At 52.3% G+C, this 16,578-nt stretch overlaps 8 protein-coding genes across 8 annotated transcripts; 2 read left to right on the forward strand and 6 right to left on the reverse strand.

Annotated features, from left to right (window-relative positions):
- Positions 1-143: 143 nt before the first annotated feature.
- Positions 144-872, forward strand: PG985_005833 (uncharacterized protein; the record flags this gene model as incomplete). The annotated part of the gene is made up of 2 exons (XM_066825602.1): positions 144-356; positions 450-872. The coding sequence occupies exons 1-2, from the start codon at positions 345-347 to the stop codon at positions 870-872; spliced, it is 435 nt and encodes a 144-aa protein (XP_066688762.1). The 5' UTR covers positions 144-344.
- Positions 873-2,383: 1,511 nt separating this feature from the next.
- Positions 2,384-3,820, reverse strand: PG985_005834 (uncharacterized protein; the record flags this gene model as incomplete). Its single annotated transcript, XM_066825603.1, has 2 exons — positions 2,384-3,332; positions 3,495-3,820. The coding sequence occupies 2 exons, from the start codon at positions 3,818-3,820 to the stop codon at positions 2,384-2,386; spliced, it is 1,275 nt and encodes a 424-aa protein (XP_066688763.1).
- A 690-nt stretch (positions 3,821-4,510) lies between these two features.
- Positions 4,511-5,254, forward strand: PG985_005835 (uncharacterized protein; the record flags this gene model as incomplete). The annotated part of the gene is made up of 2 exons (XM_066825604.1): positions 4,511-4,723; positions 4,967-5,254. 2 exons carry the CDS (start codon positions 4,511-4,513, stop codon positions 5,252-5,254), a joined length of 501 nt encoding a protein of 166 aa, XP_066688764.1.
- Positions 5,255-6,416: 1,162 nt separating this feature from the next.
- On the reverse strand, positions 6,417-6,782 carry PG985_005836 (uncharacterized protein; the record flags this gene model as incomplete). Its single annotated transcript, XM_066825605.1, has 1 exon — positions 6,417-6,782. The coding sequence occupies one exon, from the start codon at positions 6,780-6,782 to the stop codon at positions 6,417-6,419; it is 366 nt and encodes a 121-aa protein (XP_066688765.1).
- A 51-nt stretch (positions 6,783-6,833) lies between these two features.
- PG985_005837 (uncharacterized protein) lies at positions 6,834-8,096 on the reverse strand (the record flags this gene model as incomplete). The annotated part of the gene is made up of 1 exon (XM_066825606.1): positions 6,834-8,096. One exon carries the CDS (start codon positions 8,094-8,096, stop codon positions 6,834-6,836), a length of 1,263 nt encoding a protein of 420 aa, XP_066688766.1.
- Positions 8,097-10,011: 1,915 nt separating this feature from the next.
- On the reverse strand, positions 10,012-10,938 carry PG985_005838 (uncharacterized protein; the record flags this gene model as incomplete). The annotated part of the gene is made up of 1 exon (XM_066825607.1): positions 10,012-10,938. One exon carries the CDS (start codon positions 10,936-10,938, stop codon positions 10,012-10,014), a length of 927 nt encoding a protein of 308 aa, XP_066688767.1.
- A 1,535-nt stretch (positions 10,939-12,473) lies between these two features.
- PG985_005839 (uncharacterized protein) lies at positions 12,474-13,116 on the reverse strand (the record flags this gene model as incomplete). The annotated part of the gene is made up of 2 exons (XM_066825608.1): positions 12,474-12,850; positions 12,909-13,116. 2 exons carry the CDS (start codon positions 13,114-13,116, stop codon positions 12,474-12,476), a joined length of 585 nt encoding a protein of 194 aa, XP_066688768.1.
- A 386-nt stretch (positions 13,117-13,502) lies between these two features.
- On the reverse strand, positions 13,503-14,342 carry PG985_005840 (nitrogen assimilation transcription factor nirA; the record flags this gene model as incomplete). The annotated part of the gene is made up of 2 exons (XM_066825609.1): positions 13,503-14,126; positions 14,181-14,342. 2 exons carry the CDS (start codon positions 14,340-14,342, stop codon positions 13,503-13,505), a joined length of 786 nt encoding a protein of 261 aa, XP_066688769.1.
- Between the last annotated feature and the right edge of the window lie 2,236 nt (positions 14,343-16,578).

A 16,578-nucleotide genomic window follows, 5' to 3' on the forward strand; every position in this document is an offset into this window, starting at 1 on the left:
TCACCGAGGATATCAACCGTCTCTGGGTACAGTCCAAGAATGCATTAGATCCCGTGTCCAAGCGTGAACAGAACCGTCTTGTGGCCAGAATCCGACAGATGCTCCCTACCACAGAACAAGTACATAGCTATACAAGTTTTGAAGAGCAGACCAACCCGCTTGAAAACATTCTGCCGGCTTATGAAACACTGTGGAGAGTCGTCCTCTTGACCTATGTCCATCTCGCCTTCAGGGGTATCAGTTCAGATGGTCCCAGGGTCAAGACGGAATCGCTGGCGCGGGAAATCCTTGCCGGGTTGACGACCCACTTGGGTACAGGAACCGAAGAGGAAACTACCATATTGATGATATCTAAGGTAAGTATCAGCTTCTTTCGTTCCGACACTTGTGCCACTGATGTGACTCACGTCAGGGGCGGTATTTTGCATAGACTAACGACTTTTCCACAGGAGGCTCTCAGGCTCTACCCACCGACAAAACGGATACACCGAGCCACCCCCTCTGAACTCCACACCGCAACGTCCACTCCAACGCCAATCATCGTTGCCGCAGACATAGAATCTCTCCACCGCGATAGATTCATCTGGGGCCACAACGCCCACGACTTTTTCCTCCCACGTATGAGCCAAGGGTTGACACAGCACCAGAAGGATGCCTATATGCCCTTCGGCCTAGCCCCTCACCTATGCCCCGCGTCCAACAAGTTCGGCGAGCGGATGGTCGCGATGCTGATCGGCACGCTGTTCCATGGCCTAGGCACGAGCGGAACTGGCACGACGATCGAGTACGGAGACGGGCAGCTGGACGGTGATCGCCATGCCTCTTTACCCACGGGCCGCGAGGATGCTGAAGGTTGGCACATCTTTCTTTAAATCTGGCACACCGGGGTTCTCGGGACGTTTGTAAATACCCCTAAACGTGAGTGGACATTCTGCACAGCCCACAACACTTGACCAAACTTCTTGCTAAAAGTACTGCTCCAAGTGGTGGAAATGTTCGGTCTCGGATCCGCCACTCCGGACACGTGGGTACTCATGCCCGCGCAATGGCTCTGATGTGGCGCAGGTGTTTGTATGATGCTTAGCCAGGTATCCGTAGTGCACATGCGGTACCACCGAACAGAGATGCTACAGTGCACAGATACCCACAGGAGTAACTTGTCCTTTTACTTGGGTGGCAAGTCACCCTCAGACAATGAATTCTGGGCCGACGACAGTAGCGTTAGGTTGTTGGTTACTGAACTAGAGCTGAAAACATGCTTCAACATAAGCATAGACAGAGCTTCCTTGTGTTATTTGACACATTAACATGTGCCACGTCTTCAGCCGAACTGCATACCGCTGAGACTCGTCCGAAGGTCCTCCAGCATTCCCACCATCTTCTTCGCCAGGGTGCCCCGCTGCAGCTTGCGCTGGTAGTCCTTGTGGTAGTCTGGCGCGCGTCTCGTCGTATTTTGCATAGATCCCCCTTGACGGCCCGGGGACGACTTTGCAGCATTCCCCCCAATCTGGGAGGGCATTGCCGTGGTTGAATCATCATAATCGGCGCCAAGGGTCTTCTGGCCGCCACCCGGCTATTCCAACGTACAGCTCTCTGCAGCGACGCATCCATCGCGCCGTGGTCGGGGTATCTTGTGGGTGCTGGCCGAGCTCCTGCATTCGTCGCGGCGGTTGGTGCAGTGTTCGTCGTGGAGCTGGGCTCGGTATGGGCGGGCTGCCGCTCCACCGTCGGTTGGGAACCTAGAGTGCCTGCTGTATGATGAGCGTCGACGGTCAGTCGACTATGTAGTCAATAGACGAGAATCATGCTTGATGCTTAGCTGGTGGCCTTGTACAGAACCCCACCACACTGTCTTTATGGCAGGTTTCAATTCCCAATCCACCCACGTATGGAGAGTCTGTGGTCTGTCAACCTGGTCCTCGGTGTCGTCGCTCTTACCTGAGAGTCTTCTCTACCACGGAGCAACTCCAAAGAGTTTTTACACTCTGCATAAGCACGCCACGGAGACGTTCAGCTAGTTTCGTGTTATAGTATTGACGTATGACCAATCTTCATAGTGTTACCTTGCTTGCAGAGGTTTCTGCTTGGTGTATGGGAGACCTTGTCTTGCACATCATCCTAGGCAGGAGTTGCTTAGATACCGCCAACCATGCCACCAACCATGCCACCAACCATGCCACCAACCATTCTATTTTACAAAAGTCATATGGGCATTCACCAGTGCCTTAGCCCTCATCAGCCCTTTGTTCACCTTCACCCGTCGTTAAACGCATACCAAGATGAACAGGTATAAGTATTGGAGGAAGCAAATTATCTCCTGGTTCGTGTAATACCTGTCTCCTGGGCCCTTAATATCGGCGTGCCACTTCTCCCATTTACCTGCCTAAGTCATGCCTGTATCAAAGAAGACCACCTGGATCGTCATATCATCTCTCCGGTTCCGGGAATACGGGGGTGTAAGAGCAAGTCTTCCGGCTATCAACTCGGAATGGTTCCCACCAAGACAGTTCCGCATCAAATGGACGGCGGCATTGTCGCCTTGGATAATCATCCTTTCTTTCATAAAGCCAGGGCTCACTCCCTTTCGGAAGTCACCAAAGTCGAACGGTGCATATGGTGATGGCTTTGATTTTCGGTATTGCATCACAGACCCCGGAGATCTAGCATCCAGCCATGCTGCCACAAGGTTAACAGCGTCCTGGCTCGACATGCGACCCCACATGCCATCTGTTGCCAAGATTAGGAAGGAAGGCCTGTCCGGATTGATGGTAGTCGTTGTCACGACCGGCTCGGCAGTTATATACGGTGGCGTCTGGATATGATATTTTGGTGGGAGGGCTCCAGGGCCGCAAAATCGCCTGCTGAAGTCCTTCGTTACGTCCGAAGGCCACTTCCACCGCCCGTCACCAAAGGCCCGTGAAACGACAAGCCCCAGAACCCGACCGTCCTGAGCTAGACCCTCTTCGCCCGGGTGCTCTGCATTCAGTCTTGCAACTTCCGCCGTATTATTGCCTGTCTGGTCTGCAGACAGTGGAATCGCTTCCCACTTGCCGTCCAGGCTCTTTCGTCCAAGGACTGCCCGGGAATCGCCAACACAAGCCACGTGCAACCTGCTCGTTATGGGGTCGTACAGCGACAACAAAGCACACGAGCCAGCAAATGCAGGAGCAAATATTCGCAACTTTTCTTGCAAAGGCAGACTGCTCTCAGAGGCATCCTCGGCTGTCTTGATGATGGAGCCGTCGAGATCGACGAATGCTTTCTTGATGACGGAGTGGACTGTTTGCTCAGATGTTACTTCTCCATTTGAAGGTGGTTTGATCTGACTTAAACTGTGCTGTACGGACGTTCAGAGTTTCTGCTCCAAAAAGTCCGCGGTCTGCCAGCCTGCATGCCCGTCGAAAAGAGCCAAAGCAAGCCATGGACTTCTATCGCGCCAAGGTGAGATGAGACCGCGGGTGAAGCGGTCTTCACATAGACTGTTCGAAGCTAACCAAGCCCCATCGTATCTCTCGACGCCGGCAATGTTTTTCGCAATAACGGAGTACGACTCCTGCGAAAGCATCCGTGTCACCTCGGCTTTCGAAGGATCGAACTCGATAACGAGTTGCTGGCTCGGTCGGCTCTCCAGATGTGGCACAGGATCCGGTGTAGTGAACAACCACCAAACGCCTATCGCAGCAATCGTACTGGCGGTCGCAACGTATCCTGCAACATTGCTGCTAGCTGGAATCGTCTGAAAGCCTTTCGTAATGTGGTGTGGCGCTTGCGCTCGGAATGGGCGAGTTGGACGCGGTCGCGCCCGTAATGTGTGAAGCATCACAACAGCGGTATCTTGCGAGCGATTCCCGTCTAAATGGTGTAGGTGCCGTTGTCAACTGATTGATTGGACTAGCATGTCTAACAAGCCAATAGACAATTAGTACGAACAGTCCAGAGGAGAGGGCGGACTTCTCGTGCTGTGCCCTCGTCGCTTGCGGCAGGTTTCTTCTACGTCTTGTCGCCTGGGGTGAGCCTGCCAACCTAAAGAAAAGATTAAACCCTAGGCACTAGGACAGAAAGCGGCCTGTGTTTCGAGGGTAAACAACAGGTTCAGTATTAGTCGGAACAGTGAGCGACCATGCACGAGCATTATATTCAGAGACGGATGGAGGCCATTTTGATTCTTGTTTAATTGTTGTGAGTAGAAGAAGAGTAAGTGACGAGACAGCAGACTTCCGATGCTATAATGAGGAATTGCGCTGACAGAATTCTACATGGAGCCGTTCGACTCTGTTCCGAAGCTCGAAACGATTGGACATACGGCCCAGCCGGCGACGTAGCATCAGGCACCCAAGATGCGAGCACCCCAATACGACAGATGATCGCCTGGTAAAATGAGAAGCAAAAGCACAAGACATAATTCTCGATCAAGATCCATGTTAAGCGGGTCTGCTTATGGGGAGGGTACCTACAAGCCTTCTGCAACCGAGACATTGCAATTCCCATATCAGGTGTGAGAATGCACAAAATGGCACAACCCAACACAGCGTCCTTGGGCGAGCAGATCAAGGCCAAAAAGCACGCATCCTACGACGGAGCCATTCAAGTAGAAGAGCAAGGGAAAGATGCCTATTGCGTAAAGCAATTGGCGCATGATCAGCTCAGGCGGCAGTGTGTACGCGAACGAGAGGCAGGGATGGGCCTGGGTCTGGTACTTCACCATGATGAACGGTACAATTGGGTGAGTACCCAAGGCTACTTGTACGATCCATCACGACGAGGCCGCGAGGGGCCTAGTGGTTGTGTATGATCTGCTAGTAAGGTACTTGTTCCTACGTCGCCAGTCGACCACTAACCAGTCGCCGCCGGCTCACTGTCCAGTAGCACAGACAGGCCGTTTCATAGGCCTAGGATACCCCTAAGCCTGCGGGGATGATCATCCCGCCGGAGGTTTCTTACTAGCGCATCCCACCACGCTCGTTAGCTTGCAGCAGTCTCAACGCTAATCGATTTGACACCCGCTGCTGACACAATAGCTTCCCTCGCCTCCAGCTCGCGCGAAGGCATCTTCCAGCATTCCACCTCCTATTGCGGCTCATCTTCTGCCATGGATTCCTTCATCATGACCGCCCGTGGCGCGACTGCAGAAACGAACCAGACAGCGAGGAGACGACCTCTGCAAGATCCAGCCCCATTCAAAGAAACAGCCAAGCATCTTGATTCCTACCGACGACTCTGCGGGGTCATCCCCGACCTAACAAGCCGATATTGAATCTTTATCGACCTTCGAATCTCACCTGTATTCAGCCATAACCTATCAAAGTCTGGCTTGCGCGACATAACCTCCAAGACCTCGACCGGAACGAAACCCTCTCGTGGGCCAGGGCAGGTCAGCCGAGTAACATAGCTAGAAACCATCAAGAGATTACGACGGGAAAAGACCTTTGAGAAAAGCTATCGGCGAGTCCAATTGGATTGATCTTCGTCATTGCACGATACGGCCCCGAAATCGCTCTCTGCCCTGAGCAGATCGCCGCGACGAACGGGTGGTTGCCATTCGAGTATAGTATCCAAACGAATCCGAGAGTTGCTGCGGTCGATGGTTCTACCAATGAGGAAACCCGTCACAGATATTCAGAATGGGGTTCACCTAGTAATACGCATTCATATGATGGCCTCCTTGTTTGAGTTCTTGTAGTTTTGGTTGCCGCCATTGAATTATGGAGTTTCCTACAAGGCGTCTGTGCACATCTGAATCGTAACGAGAAAGCAATGCTTCAAACGAGAGTTGAGACAATGAGATGAGCTGGAGCTTTTTAGTCCAGTCACATCCTGCCATTTTGCTATCCAATCTCTTGCGGCAAGCGAATGCATGCTCGATCAGCCGAATCTACTCAAGGTATATGATAATGGGAAAATACTAGTCTGTCCAACAAACCGAAAAGCCTTCGTGTCTTCTGAATCTCAGAAGCTAGAACAATCAAGTCATCCTAATAACATCTTCCAGCTTTGGCCCCTCTACGTCGTTCTCAATCCTCTTAAGAGTAGTGTGCATTAAGTTGATAAAGAAATCATGGTGTCGATAGCGCGATCTAGCCAGAGCTATACCTTATTGCTTCTACGGCAGTGTACCCACGATACAGTCTGGTAAGCTTCGAGTCGAGAATACCATGTATTTGCATTTGCTTGGTAAGTGCTTCTAGGAAGTCAACGACACGGATGAAGACGTAGTCTGGATTCTGATCCGTAACGGCCCGACGCCATTGGTCTTCTACCTAACGGACTGGGGTGGCGATGAGGCGAAGAAGAGCGAAGAAGATACGGAATAATAAACTAAAATTCGACTGCTAATTTACAACTCTAATAACGCTGAAAGTAAATGACAGTTTAACGCTTTCCCCACCTGTTCTGAGACTGCTACTGCGTCCCCTTGTTCATTTGGAGCAGTAGCGATGGATCACAGCCTTGACTTTGTCGTAGTGCTTCCGGTCATCAAAGACCTGTGCATGGTCCAATGCATCGAACCATAGCAGCTCAATCCCGTCCTTCTCTAGGTGGCAGTAGCCCGCTGACGGCTGCACGTCGTCCAGCGCCCCGTCGGCTTCGTCTGTCCGACCTGATGAATGCTTATCCAGCCCCGGAAGCCAATCCTCATTGCCGGCAAGATACCGCGCCACGGATAATGTGTCCACAATCAAATCCCGGCCGGCCAAACACACGGCCACGTTGCGCTTCTGCTGCTGCTGGGACTTTCCTGTGTCCCGTCGGATGAGGGCGGCCCCATTTCCGTTGGTATCCATCGCCAGGCCATTAGTCGTCTTCTTCTTCTTCTTCGTGACCAGCTCCTCCTTTCAGATGATGTTCTGCTTCCAGTGAAAGTGCCGTCCCAACGAGTGCGCCGTGCCCGGGTCTGTGCTGGCGAAGTACCATAGCTGCCACTCATTCGCCCCTTCCGGTCGGCGCCGCGTGAAGTTGTAGGCGACGTCGGGCATGTGCAACAAGATCGTAACGGGGTCGATCAGCACCGCGGAGTCGATGCGGGCGCTGAACTGCTCCGAATGCAGCATGTGCGTCGCAAGCACGGATCCGTACGAGTGCGTTATCAACACGAACTGCTCCCACCCGGGGTGCGCGGCCAGCACCCGCTGCATCTCGTCCAGGAAGTCCAGCTTGCCCAGGGGAGCTTCAGTCAGCCGAAACGAGATGGGCATGATCTCCAGGGCGATGATGCCGACCTGTCCCTCACTTCCGTCGTCGTCGCCATGGCCACTTTTGGCGGATGGGAGGCCCACGTTAGCGAGGAAGTTGGCGTACGTCCACAGCCCGACCCCGATACCGTGCAGGAACACGATGGGCTTCTTGCCCGGGCCGGCGGTGTGCGGGCGGACCCAGTAGCTAAGCTCGTCCGAGGCGGACCGGCTGCGCGCGAAGAAGCTCTGCATCCGCAGCGGCAGGACGTACGCGAACTTGGACACCGGCAGGGGGTGGTATTCGAACCCGCGCCACGCGAGCTGGACGTGGGTGCCCATATCCACGAGGCCCATCATCACGTACCAGATGAAGCTCCGGTACCGCGTCTCGATATCGTCAAACGTCAGCCGCAGGCACTGCGCGGCGCCCCGGCCGGGCGTCAGCTCGTGGCCCAGCCGCTGCTCGATGAGGTTGAGGTACCCGGCGCACTCGTCGGCCTCGTCCTCGGATTCGGCGCCCGGCCGGCGGTCGAAGAAGGCCCAGAGCACGAAGTCGCGCACGTTGTCGCGGCGGATATCCGAAGGGTCGGCACCCAGGAACCATAGGCGCAGATACCAGTCGAAGTCGGGCACGTTGTCGTTGCACTTCAAGAACAGGGCCCGCCGGTCGACAGGTGACGGCGGCGGCGGGTGGTCCGCCTCGTCACGCAGCCGCCGCGTGTAGGGCAGCCAGAGGAATACGGCGTATATGAGGTCCAGCAAAACATACCCGATGGCGGTTTTGCTCGCGGGGTGCTTCAGCGCAGTCCAGCCGCCCGTCGCCGTCGCGAGAGCCAGGCCGGCTAGGAGGATCGGGGTCCCGTACTGCAGGAGGAGGATGCAGAGGCGTATGAACAGCAGCTCACGCAAGGAGGTGCCAAGCATAATGGCGGCGAAGAAATGATTGTAATAGATGGTGGTGATGGTATGGCTCTCGCCTCAAATGGGGCGGCAACGAGGTGTGGATGGGTATGTGCATATGCAATCCAAGTCCGGCATTTGGTGCTTGGTTTCAGCCCGAGAATAGTGCAAGCGCCCACAACGCTGTGGTTAAGGACAATAAGAGGTCGTCAGCAGGATTGAACACTGACTTACACTCACTCATCAAATTCAGTTACAATCCAAAAAAACATATCCTGAAATTTCACCTCGGTCTACAATAAAATTTCTTGCATGTGAAATGAGCATATCAACTTCCATCTTGGTTCCTATCTTCTGCATGACTTTGCGATGACGTATGTTGCTGATAAGCAAGTTGCCATTGTTTGTGACGGTCATTCGATCCATTTCGGCCTGTCGAATCCCAAAACACTTACCAAGACTACAATCCTTTTTGCTTCGCATGCCTCCCTCAATTGACTTGGCCTCTAACACCACCAGCTGAGATTGCGATCGACTTGTGACGCCGGCTCTTCCCACTCTAGGCTTACCATCTCCAACGACGCTGACGAATATCACAAACGACTTGTGACACACAGCCCACTCACTTCGGCTTTACCTCCTCCAACACCTATACCAATACTGCAAGTGGTTTGCGACGCCATCCTGCCACTCGCTGGCAAATTTGCACCCGTTCGCGCATACAATATCCTACGTTGTAACCGACTCTACGAGAGCATGCGGCATCCTTGATAACTTGGCTTTATGGGACATCGACCGCATCGTGCGGGAACTCTGCTCGATTGAAGGATTGCCCGACGGCGTCGAGGAGAAGATTTACAACGGAAAAATCACAGAAAGCTTCCTCGTCAATAATATCACAAACGAGGACACGAGAAGAGTAGTCTACGAGACACTGTGTATCGGGGACGTCGAGTATGTGTGCCAACGAATGTTCCTTTACCAGAATATTAGCGATCTGCAAGCCCGTAGCGCAAGACAGCCGAGTGCCCAAGTCCGAAGCAACAAGCGGACCTTGGCAGTACCGACAACAAGCGCTCCAAGATCGAGTTACCCATCCGCTCCGTCAGTACCTTCAGCCAGCCCACAAGCAGCTCTGAGGAGCCTCTCCGCGCAAAACCCCAAACCGAGACAATAGCGACGACGAAGACGTGGGTGAAGGGGCCAATCACCACGGTGCGCACAATAGTCAACTCGTCTCACCTCCTGCACCCACCACCGAGGTATTTGGGCCAACTCGACGTCCTTGCTTAGATCGCTCTTCACTAGGTTAGTCCAGCGTGCGCGCCTGCACCTGCAACCCGACTGACATCCCTTCAACCACCAGTGTTACCTCTGCCACCCTGCGCTCCTCACATGCGGCGGATGTCATCGACCTGACGTCTGAAAACGGACCTGGGCCCGTATGGGTGGCCGAATGTTTCCACTGCGGGTGACGGTAGAAGTGCGCTTCCGCGGTCGTGAGGCCCTCTGGAAGGGTGTGGTTTGTCCAATCGAACAGGTCTACATTATAGCGTGGGGGCATCCAGAAGAAACGCAAGTGCAACCGATAGACCTGCAAACCTTGGTCGGTCACTGTGTCAGTTGAAGACACTCTCCACCGGTGACGCCAGAAGCCAAGTATGCAATAGCCAGTCCGCCACGAATACATCGCCACTGCATCGCCACTGCCGTGATAGTACATTACAAGAAAAGGTCATTGACCCAGTGAGACACTCCTCTTCCGTAAAGGGAGGTTGTCCTAAATGGAGCGGTGTCGCAAACCTGTGACGGTACGTTCTAGGGGTCTTGGTCCACCAGCCGGGCCAGAGTCTTGCTCTGCCATTCTGGTAGACGCCAATTATGGTGTGCGCCAATACGATTTTCGGCCTGCTTAGAACCAACTGCGGTCCTTCCGAACTTAGATGCAATCTTCTAGATGCTGGTTTTCTAAGTGCATATAGTACTTGTTCTTCTTTGTTGCCAACTCGACAATGAAAGCAGGGGATTTTTGCACAAAATCATCGGCGATCTCGTCCTTCTGCTCCGAACATGCTGATACACAATGGGTGTAAAGGACCTGAAAGCATCGCGCCAATGATGGGTTCACGGACAGCACACCCGCAATGGCCTTCATGTTGAAGGTATTGCACGCTTCCTGGGTGAGTCTCAGAATCTCCTGGGCTCTGCGCTGTGGAATTGCCGCTCCCTTGCATAGAAGCAAGGCGGCAAAGTCCGGGGCTCCATGACGAGGCGACAAGGCCCATTCCAGCGTCGTTTGGCCATCCGACGTAGGTGTATCGATCTCAAGGACGTCACTCTCTAAGAGCAATTCAGCTTCCCAGAAGCGCCTTTGGCAAGCTAGGGCGAAGAGAAGAGAGGAAGTTCTAGGCATATTGCCTCGGTTATAGTAACGCTGATTGGGGTCTTCGCCCGATCGTAGTAACTCTAGAATAACTGTTTGCCTTGCATATCGCGTTCTGGCGTCTGTGGGGGGGCTCGTGGCGGGCAAAACGGCAGCCGTAAGGGCCGTGCGCGAATAGGGGCTCAGCCCATTCTGCCTTCTCCGCACATCGGGGCAGTCTGGCTTCCGTGACGGGGCCCCCAGGCTCAGCAGCAACTCCGCAATCAGCCATTTCCCCTGATTGCAAGCGATGGAGAGCGGACTCTCTAGATCCCTGTTGACATGGTTAATCGTTTTGTTGATATCCGCGCCGTACTCGAAAAGAAGCTGAATCATGTTTTTCGTGGGTCGAGGTCCCATCACGGCGGAGAATACAGCCGTATAGCCGAAGTGATCGTTCGCGTTTACGTCCACAAGTTTTTCCTTCAAGATGTGTTCCACCATGATCGTTGAACCATGATATGCAGCGTGATGGAGTACAGTGCCGAAGGAGTTCCTGAGGACCAGCGGGGCACCTGCCTCGATCAGCCTCTTCGAAATCTTGGTCTGATCGAGAGCAATCGAGATAAACAGCGGTGGTAGAAAATGTTTGACCTTGTTCCTAGATTGTGATAAGGGGTTTGGATCTGGGAGATAAATAGGGTGTTTCGTTTCTAAATCCGTCTTTGCTTGAATAGAGTGATTGATAGTTCCAAGGGCAATTTCGAGGTCCTTTGTAGTCGGGGTATGCTTCAATGATATGACGGCAAGAAAGACTGCGGAAGATCTATTATTCTGCACATCACTTTCATATAGCCTTTCGCGCCAGAAACATGCTAGACTCTTGGAACAACGGCACAGAAAGGAAATTTCCCGTAGAGTAAGGTATTTCGAAATCTCCAGAACGATTTCGAGCGGCAGACCCGTAAAATGTAAGGCCATTGTGCAGGATAAGCGAGTAGCCACCTGGGAGAAGATGGATGGGGACATTCCTAAACCTATGGACTTCGTACAGATAAATATAGCCTTTGGACGTAGCTGTCTTTTTATCCCTTTGCCCTGTTCCCTGGCCAATAGACGCTTCGGTGAAAGGCTGACATATCTCTACTACCACTACGACACCTTTGTGGCTTCGAGGCAGTTCAGTCCTTGGCCTATGAGTCAGATGTAAACGTAGCTGGCTCTATATTATTTCAAACGGAGGCCGCCTCATTAGGATTGTTGACGACATCTGTGGCAATGGAAATCAGCTCTGTTCGGTGGCAGCTCACTGCTATTAACATACTCATCTCATACATCTCTTCATCGACGAGATGAAGGCCTCAACTTTGGTACGTCATTCGATATCTCTTCTAGATGGAATAGCTAGCCGTGAAGGTATCTAAATGATCTCTGAAGTGCTTCATGTATTACAGATATTATCATGCCGGAAAATGCCTTCCAAGGCTGATAGGTATTGAATTACCTTCCAATTCTTAGTGGTCATGTCAAGCTGTAAGGCGCCGGCAGGGGTCTGTCAAGCTGTCGGAGAAAGAAGAAAAGTCCCAAAAGACCACTAGGCAGGTTCCCAAGCCGAGTATCGGTGTACGTGGAATGAGGCAGGAAATGGGGTTTCGGCTTCTTCTGCCTTCCATAATGCACACAGATGCTGTAAATCATGCAATGCTCCTTCAGCGGAGTGGTTGTACTGCATCATTTCCGTCAAGTCATTGATGCCCTGCGTAAGAGCGTCAGTAACGCGGAGATGGTGTTCAGATCGTAGCTTGCTGCTTCGGAAAGCTGTAGTGCTGATGAAGTTGGCCAAGTCTGTAAAATCGAGCGGCACAGTTGCTACGATATGTTGGATGTCATTCATGGACATGGTCGACGATGAACTCTTGGGCGAGCTTTCGTTTATTTCAACGGTAGGTAGCAGCTGTGAGATGCATAGTGGCCGAAATCAGGGTGAGGTACGGCAAGAATGACGGTGTTCGCCGGAGAGTGTAGAGCTGGGAATAAGATCATAGCAGGTCCCGAATGGTATCTGCGGCCTCTGTGCAGATATCACGTGGTAATACGCTTGACCCGTCGATGCACAATTTGATGAATGGGCGGAAGAGGAGCAGGATGGCGCAATGATAGTAGATATGAACAAGTAACACCGCTGGTGTGAAATTGATCCCTAGACGAAGTTCTGCGGGAATCTTGCCATACAAATCAAGATAGCGAGTGTAGGTGCCCAACAGAGAATGTCCTGTGACTGGATTGTTAGGCGGCTGTAGAAGATAGGCAGTATTATGGCCCATCTGGCTTAGCTCGCAAAAGCATCCAAACACGGACTGTGTATTAGAAGCCTGTTGATAAGGATGTTGCAGATGGCTAGAAAATGTTCCAATGTCTGCTTGAGAGCATTAGCATTCGAGTAGCTGGCCTAGCAATGTGCCATTTGAAGTTACCTTCGGCTGGGTATGGGGTCCACGGGGACGCTTCTATATCGACGTTCGTGGGCGGTTTTGAAGGGAGAAGAGGCGCACGTGAGGATAGCGGCAATAGGCCCATCACCATGGACCAGGCGTTATTCAGAGTGAATGCCCCCCAAAATGTGACGACGGATACGGCCATATCCTCCATGTCAGGATCGTAACCGACCTGGTGCAGACCCATCTCGACAGCTAGACGCATGCTCTGCCCGGCGTAACACCGGCTTTCTACATTTCTCCCGCACCTTGCCTCTCGAATAGACAAAATACCAAATGCTTGTACGGTAGTCAGGCTCTATTGGCTGGTTTCCTGTGCAATGAGTCTTAGCGTTTCCTTGAAGAACTGGTCACCCAAAGTATGGGGATCATCCAAACTGGTGGCAATCCCAACCTGGGAGGAAAAGAGACACCCCAGGGCAAGCACAGCGTTGACTAGTGCCGCCGAGCAAAATTTCTGCATTCCACTTAAGAAATCCGCAAGGAAGAACTCCTTATGTATTGTTGTAAATGTCGGATATTCCCAGCAGAAATATAGTGCAAGCAGATGCTGTACTAGATCCGTGTCTTCCGTTACGCTAGTCCATGTACCGCGAAACATTCCCATGTTGGACAGTGGTATAGAATGGACATTTGGCCCATAAAGCCATGATCTGCTATCCCTGGAAGAACCTGTCCAGAGTGTAGTCGCGAGCTGACTCGAAAGTAGGACGCCATGCTCGCAGTCCACATGAGGACTTCAAGGAGGGAACTTGGACCAGTTGACTGAGTCTGATCCTGAAAATATACTGTTCCGGCCGGGTCGCGTTCTTGGATGCCATCTGCCATTGCCGTCCGACCAGTCCCCTGCTCAGGAAGGGCAGTCATCTCGTCCAAAAGTTGTTTAGGCTGAGATCTGGTCAAAGAGGAAGCTGAGTCGACAGCCGGAAGCGCATCACCCTCCTCCGAGCCCAGTGTATTATCAAGGAAGTTTGACACCCCGTCAACACTCTGGCCACCACTCGGCCTAGTGAGCACTTCCTCGGGTGACTGAGGGTTCACCAAAGCTGATAAAACCGTATTCTTCTGGTCGAGTTGGCGTCGTAATTCGTCGATTTCTTGACGGAGGCTATCCTTAGACTGGCGTGATCGGGTTTCGTATGCGCAATGGGCTATCCCGTGCTCGTTGCATCTCGCGCAAGGATTGCTTCCGTCACACTGAAGTAGTAAGCAACAGCACGCAGCAGGTAACTTTCTCAATACAAAGGGTACCTTAGCGCGCTTCTTCCGACACTCAGTGCAAGCGTTGGAAGTAACCAGTCCGGGACGGCGACTCCGCTTGGCTCGAGCATTCGCAGCCCCTTGCGACGATGAACCGTGGATATCAGCAGGTCCGCTCGTTAGCCGTCCGCTGTTTTCTTCATCGTCTGGCATAGTGGCGAAACCAAATAATGGCTGGGTCTCGTGTTCTGGGCTGGAAGGTAGCTGTTGAGAAGCAAGTGAATCGGCCCTATGATTTAGCTGTCAAGGTTTGCTTGGATCTAGGGATATAACTTGATAGATGAGAAGCCAGGAGGTAGGTATCTTTTACCCCATAAGCTCAAGAACACGATAACACACAGTGAAGCAAGAGCTTCGACGAACAGAAAGCCCTAATGCGCAATAGTCCTAATAGATTGATAGCATCAGTTGACCCACTGAATATCTGCCAGAACATGACTTTGTTCGTAGGTCGATCGAGAGTAGTAGTGGGGATATGCGCTGACGGCGTGTTTCTATCCGCCGGAGAACTAGCGCAAGTTAGCATGAGTGGTTTTTTGGCTGCAACGGGCATCATGAATGATTGCAGGCAGCTCTGCCAAGTTAAATGCAGAACAGGTTGGTTCCTAAGGGCGCGTCAGTGCTAGTCCGCCCCACCAACAAAAGGAACAGGGCAATTCAGTGGGCAACTCCCTAGAGGGGCGCGGGGTTACTATGAGACCCTGTCACGGAGTAACCTTAAGAGATGGTTGCTGTTCTGCCGAGCTCACAGGAGGCTACAACCTCTCAGGCAATTATGCCATTTTGAAACGAGCGACAAACACGTGCAGACATGGGCATACTTGATACCGTTTGTTTCGTACTGCAACGTCACCAATCCAGGTTTTGGTGAACGAAATATACTTTGGTGTTGACTGGGCTGTATTTAATGGCCAGCATGGTCCCCATGTACCCATGCTACCTAAACGGCTCGCTAAACGCGGGTTCTTGGTAGCGGACCCTTCATGCATGTTCTCCATGGAATAGGATAATTGACCTGTCGGACGCGCTCCGTGGCTAATCCGGATTACGGATATGAGGGGTTCTAGGACGGATGGGGGGAGTTCTGGCGCTACGGCTCCATTATGACCTGCCCTTGGGCGGTGCTGGAAGTGTCAACGTAAGATTTGTTGTTGACCTACCGTGAACGATTGTTACGTTATGGTACTAGGCTACGAAATGATAACGCGTGCCTACATGTGCAGATGTTCCAGCGCTTTGTCGCCAAGTTGGTCGTAACTATCGGGGCCTTCGGTACGCCCAGAGACACCACTCAGGTACCACAATTGTGTGGTCTTGCACCATAGCAGAGCAGAGCATCCAGTTACCTCCCGACCTGTGCCATACAGTACTGGTGATGCAAACCAATGAGCACATGTGTACCAGCGAGATCGCCTCTAGCATAGTGCTCTTAATACTTCGCACTCCTCTTTGTCACAGCCGTGTGGCCAGTTGATTGCAGTTAGAACATTTAGCAGGCGCGTGTGTGCAAGGGTCCTTGCCGTTGCAGTCCTTGCAACTGTGCTCCTTAGTCGGATGTTTCCAGCGCAGTGGCCGCACACGTACCGTCTTCTACAGAGCACAAGGTCGTGGCCCAGCTTTAAACATCTGTGGCACTGTGTCTTTGACGTGAATGACTTGAAGCGGACGGCCTGGAGGCGCTGGCCCTGGATCCAGATTCCGTTCTTCAGGCATTCGGCCCTCTCTCTCTTGGGCGGCGAAGACCATGGACGAGTGAGTTTTGCCTTCCGGTCTGGACAACCACCGGACGTTCCCCTGAATTTCGATGTCGTTGCAGAGTACTTAGGGCCTGCTTCCTTTTAATAGTTGAACTATTTCAAAACATCTAGAGAGAAATATACACGAATCCGAATAGAAACGAGAAGGGGCAGAAAAAGGCCATTCCAATAGAGATACGCGTTCACCACGCATGTGCTCATCTCGCTTCCCCTTAGCACATATCACATTGCATTAAGACAATGTGAAAATGTTGCGCGAATTACATCGTTTGCTTGCTGACGACCACCTGAGAATCGCGAGGTACGATCTCGTTGCCAAGCGATAAACGGTTGACCCGTCCGTCATATAAATTACTAGTTGCAGAAGAGGATCTCCTTAGCGAAGGTATGATAGTTCCAGGTATTGCATTTTGGTGACAGTTATCCTCGAATAGGCTTTTGGTATGTACAGCTGTAAGCAAGCAAGGTAATTGAACATATCCTTCTTGGAGGGATCTGTCGAGATCTCTGAGCGTGATGGGGCCGGAATCCGATTCGTCGGAGGGTTAACCAACCTCTCCGAACGCATCCCGGGCGCTCTTGGTTCCAAACATGCCTCGACATGGGAAAGAGCCATTCTACATCACGGCGAA

This window comes from Apiospora marii (assembly GCF_038362585.1).
Source record: "Apiospora marii strain CBS 49790 chromosome Unknown utg000003l_segment0_segment0, whole genome shotgun sequence".
Lineage (NCBI taxonomy): Eukaryota > Fungi > Ascomycota > Sordariomycetes > Amphisphaeriales > Apiosporaceae > Apiospora > Apiospora marii.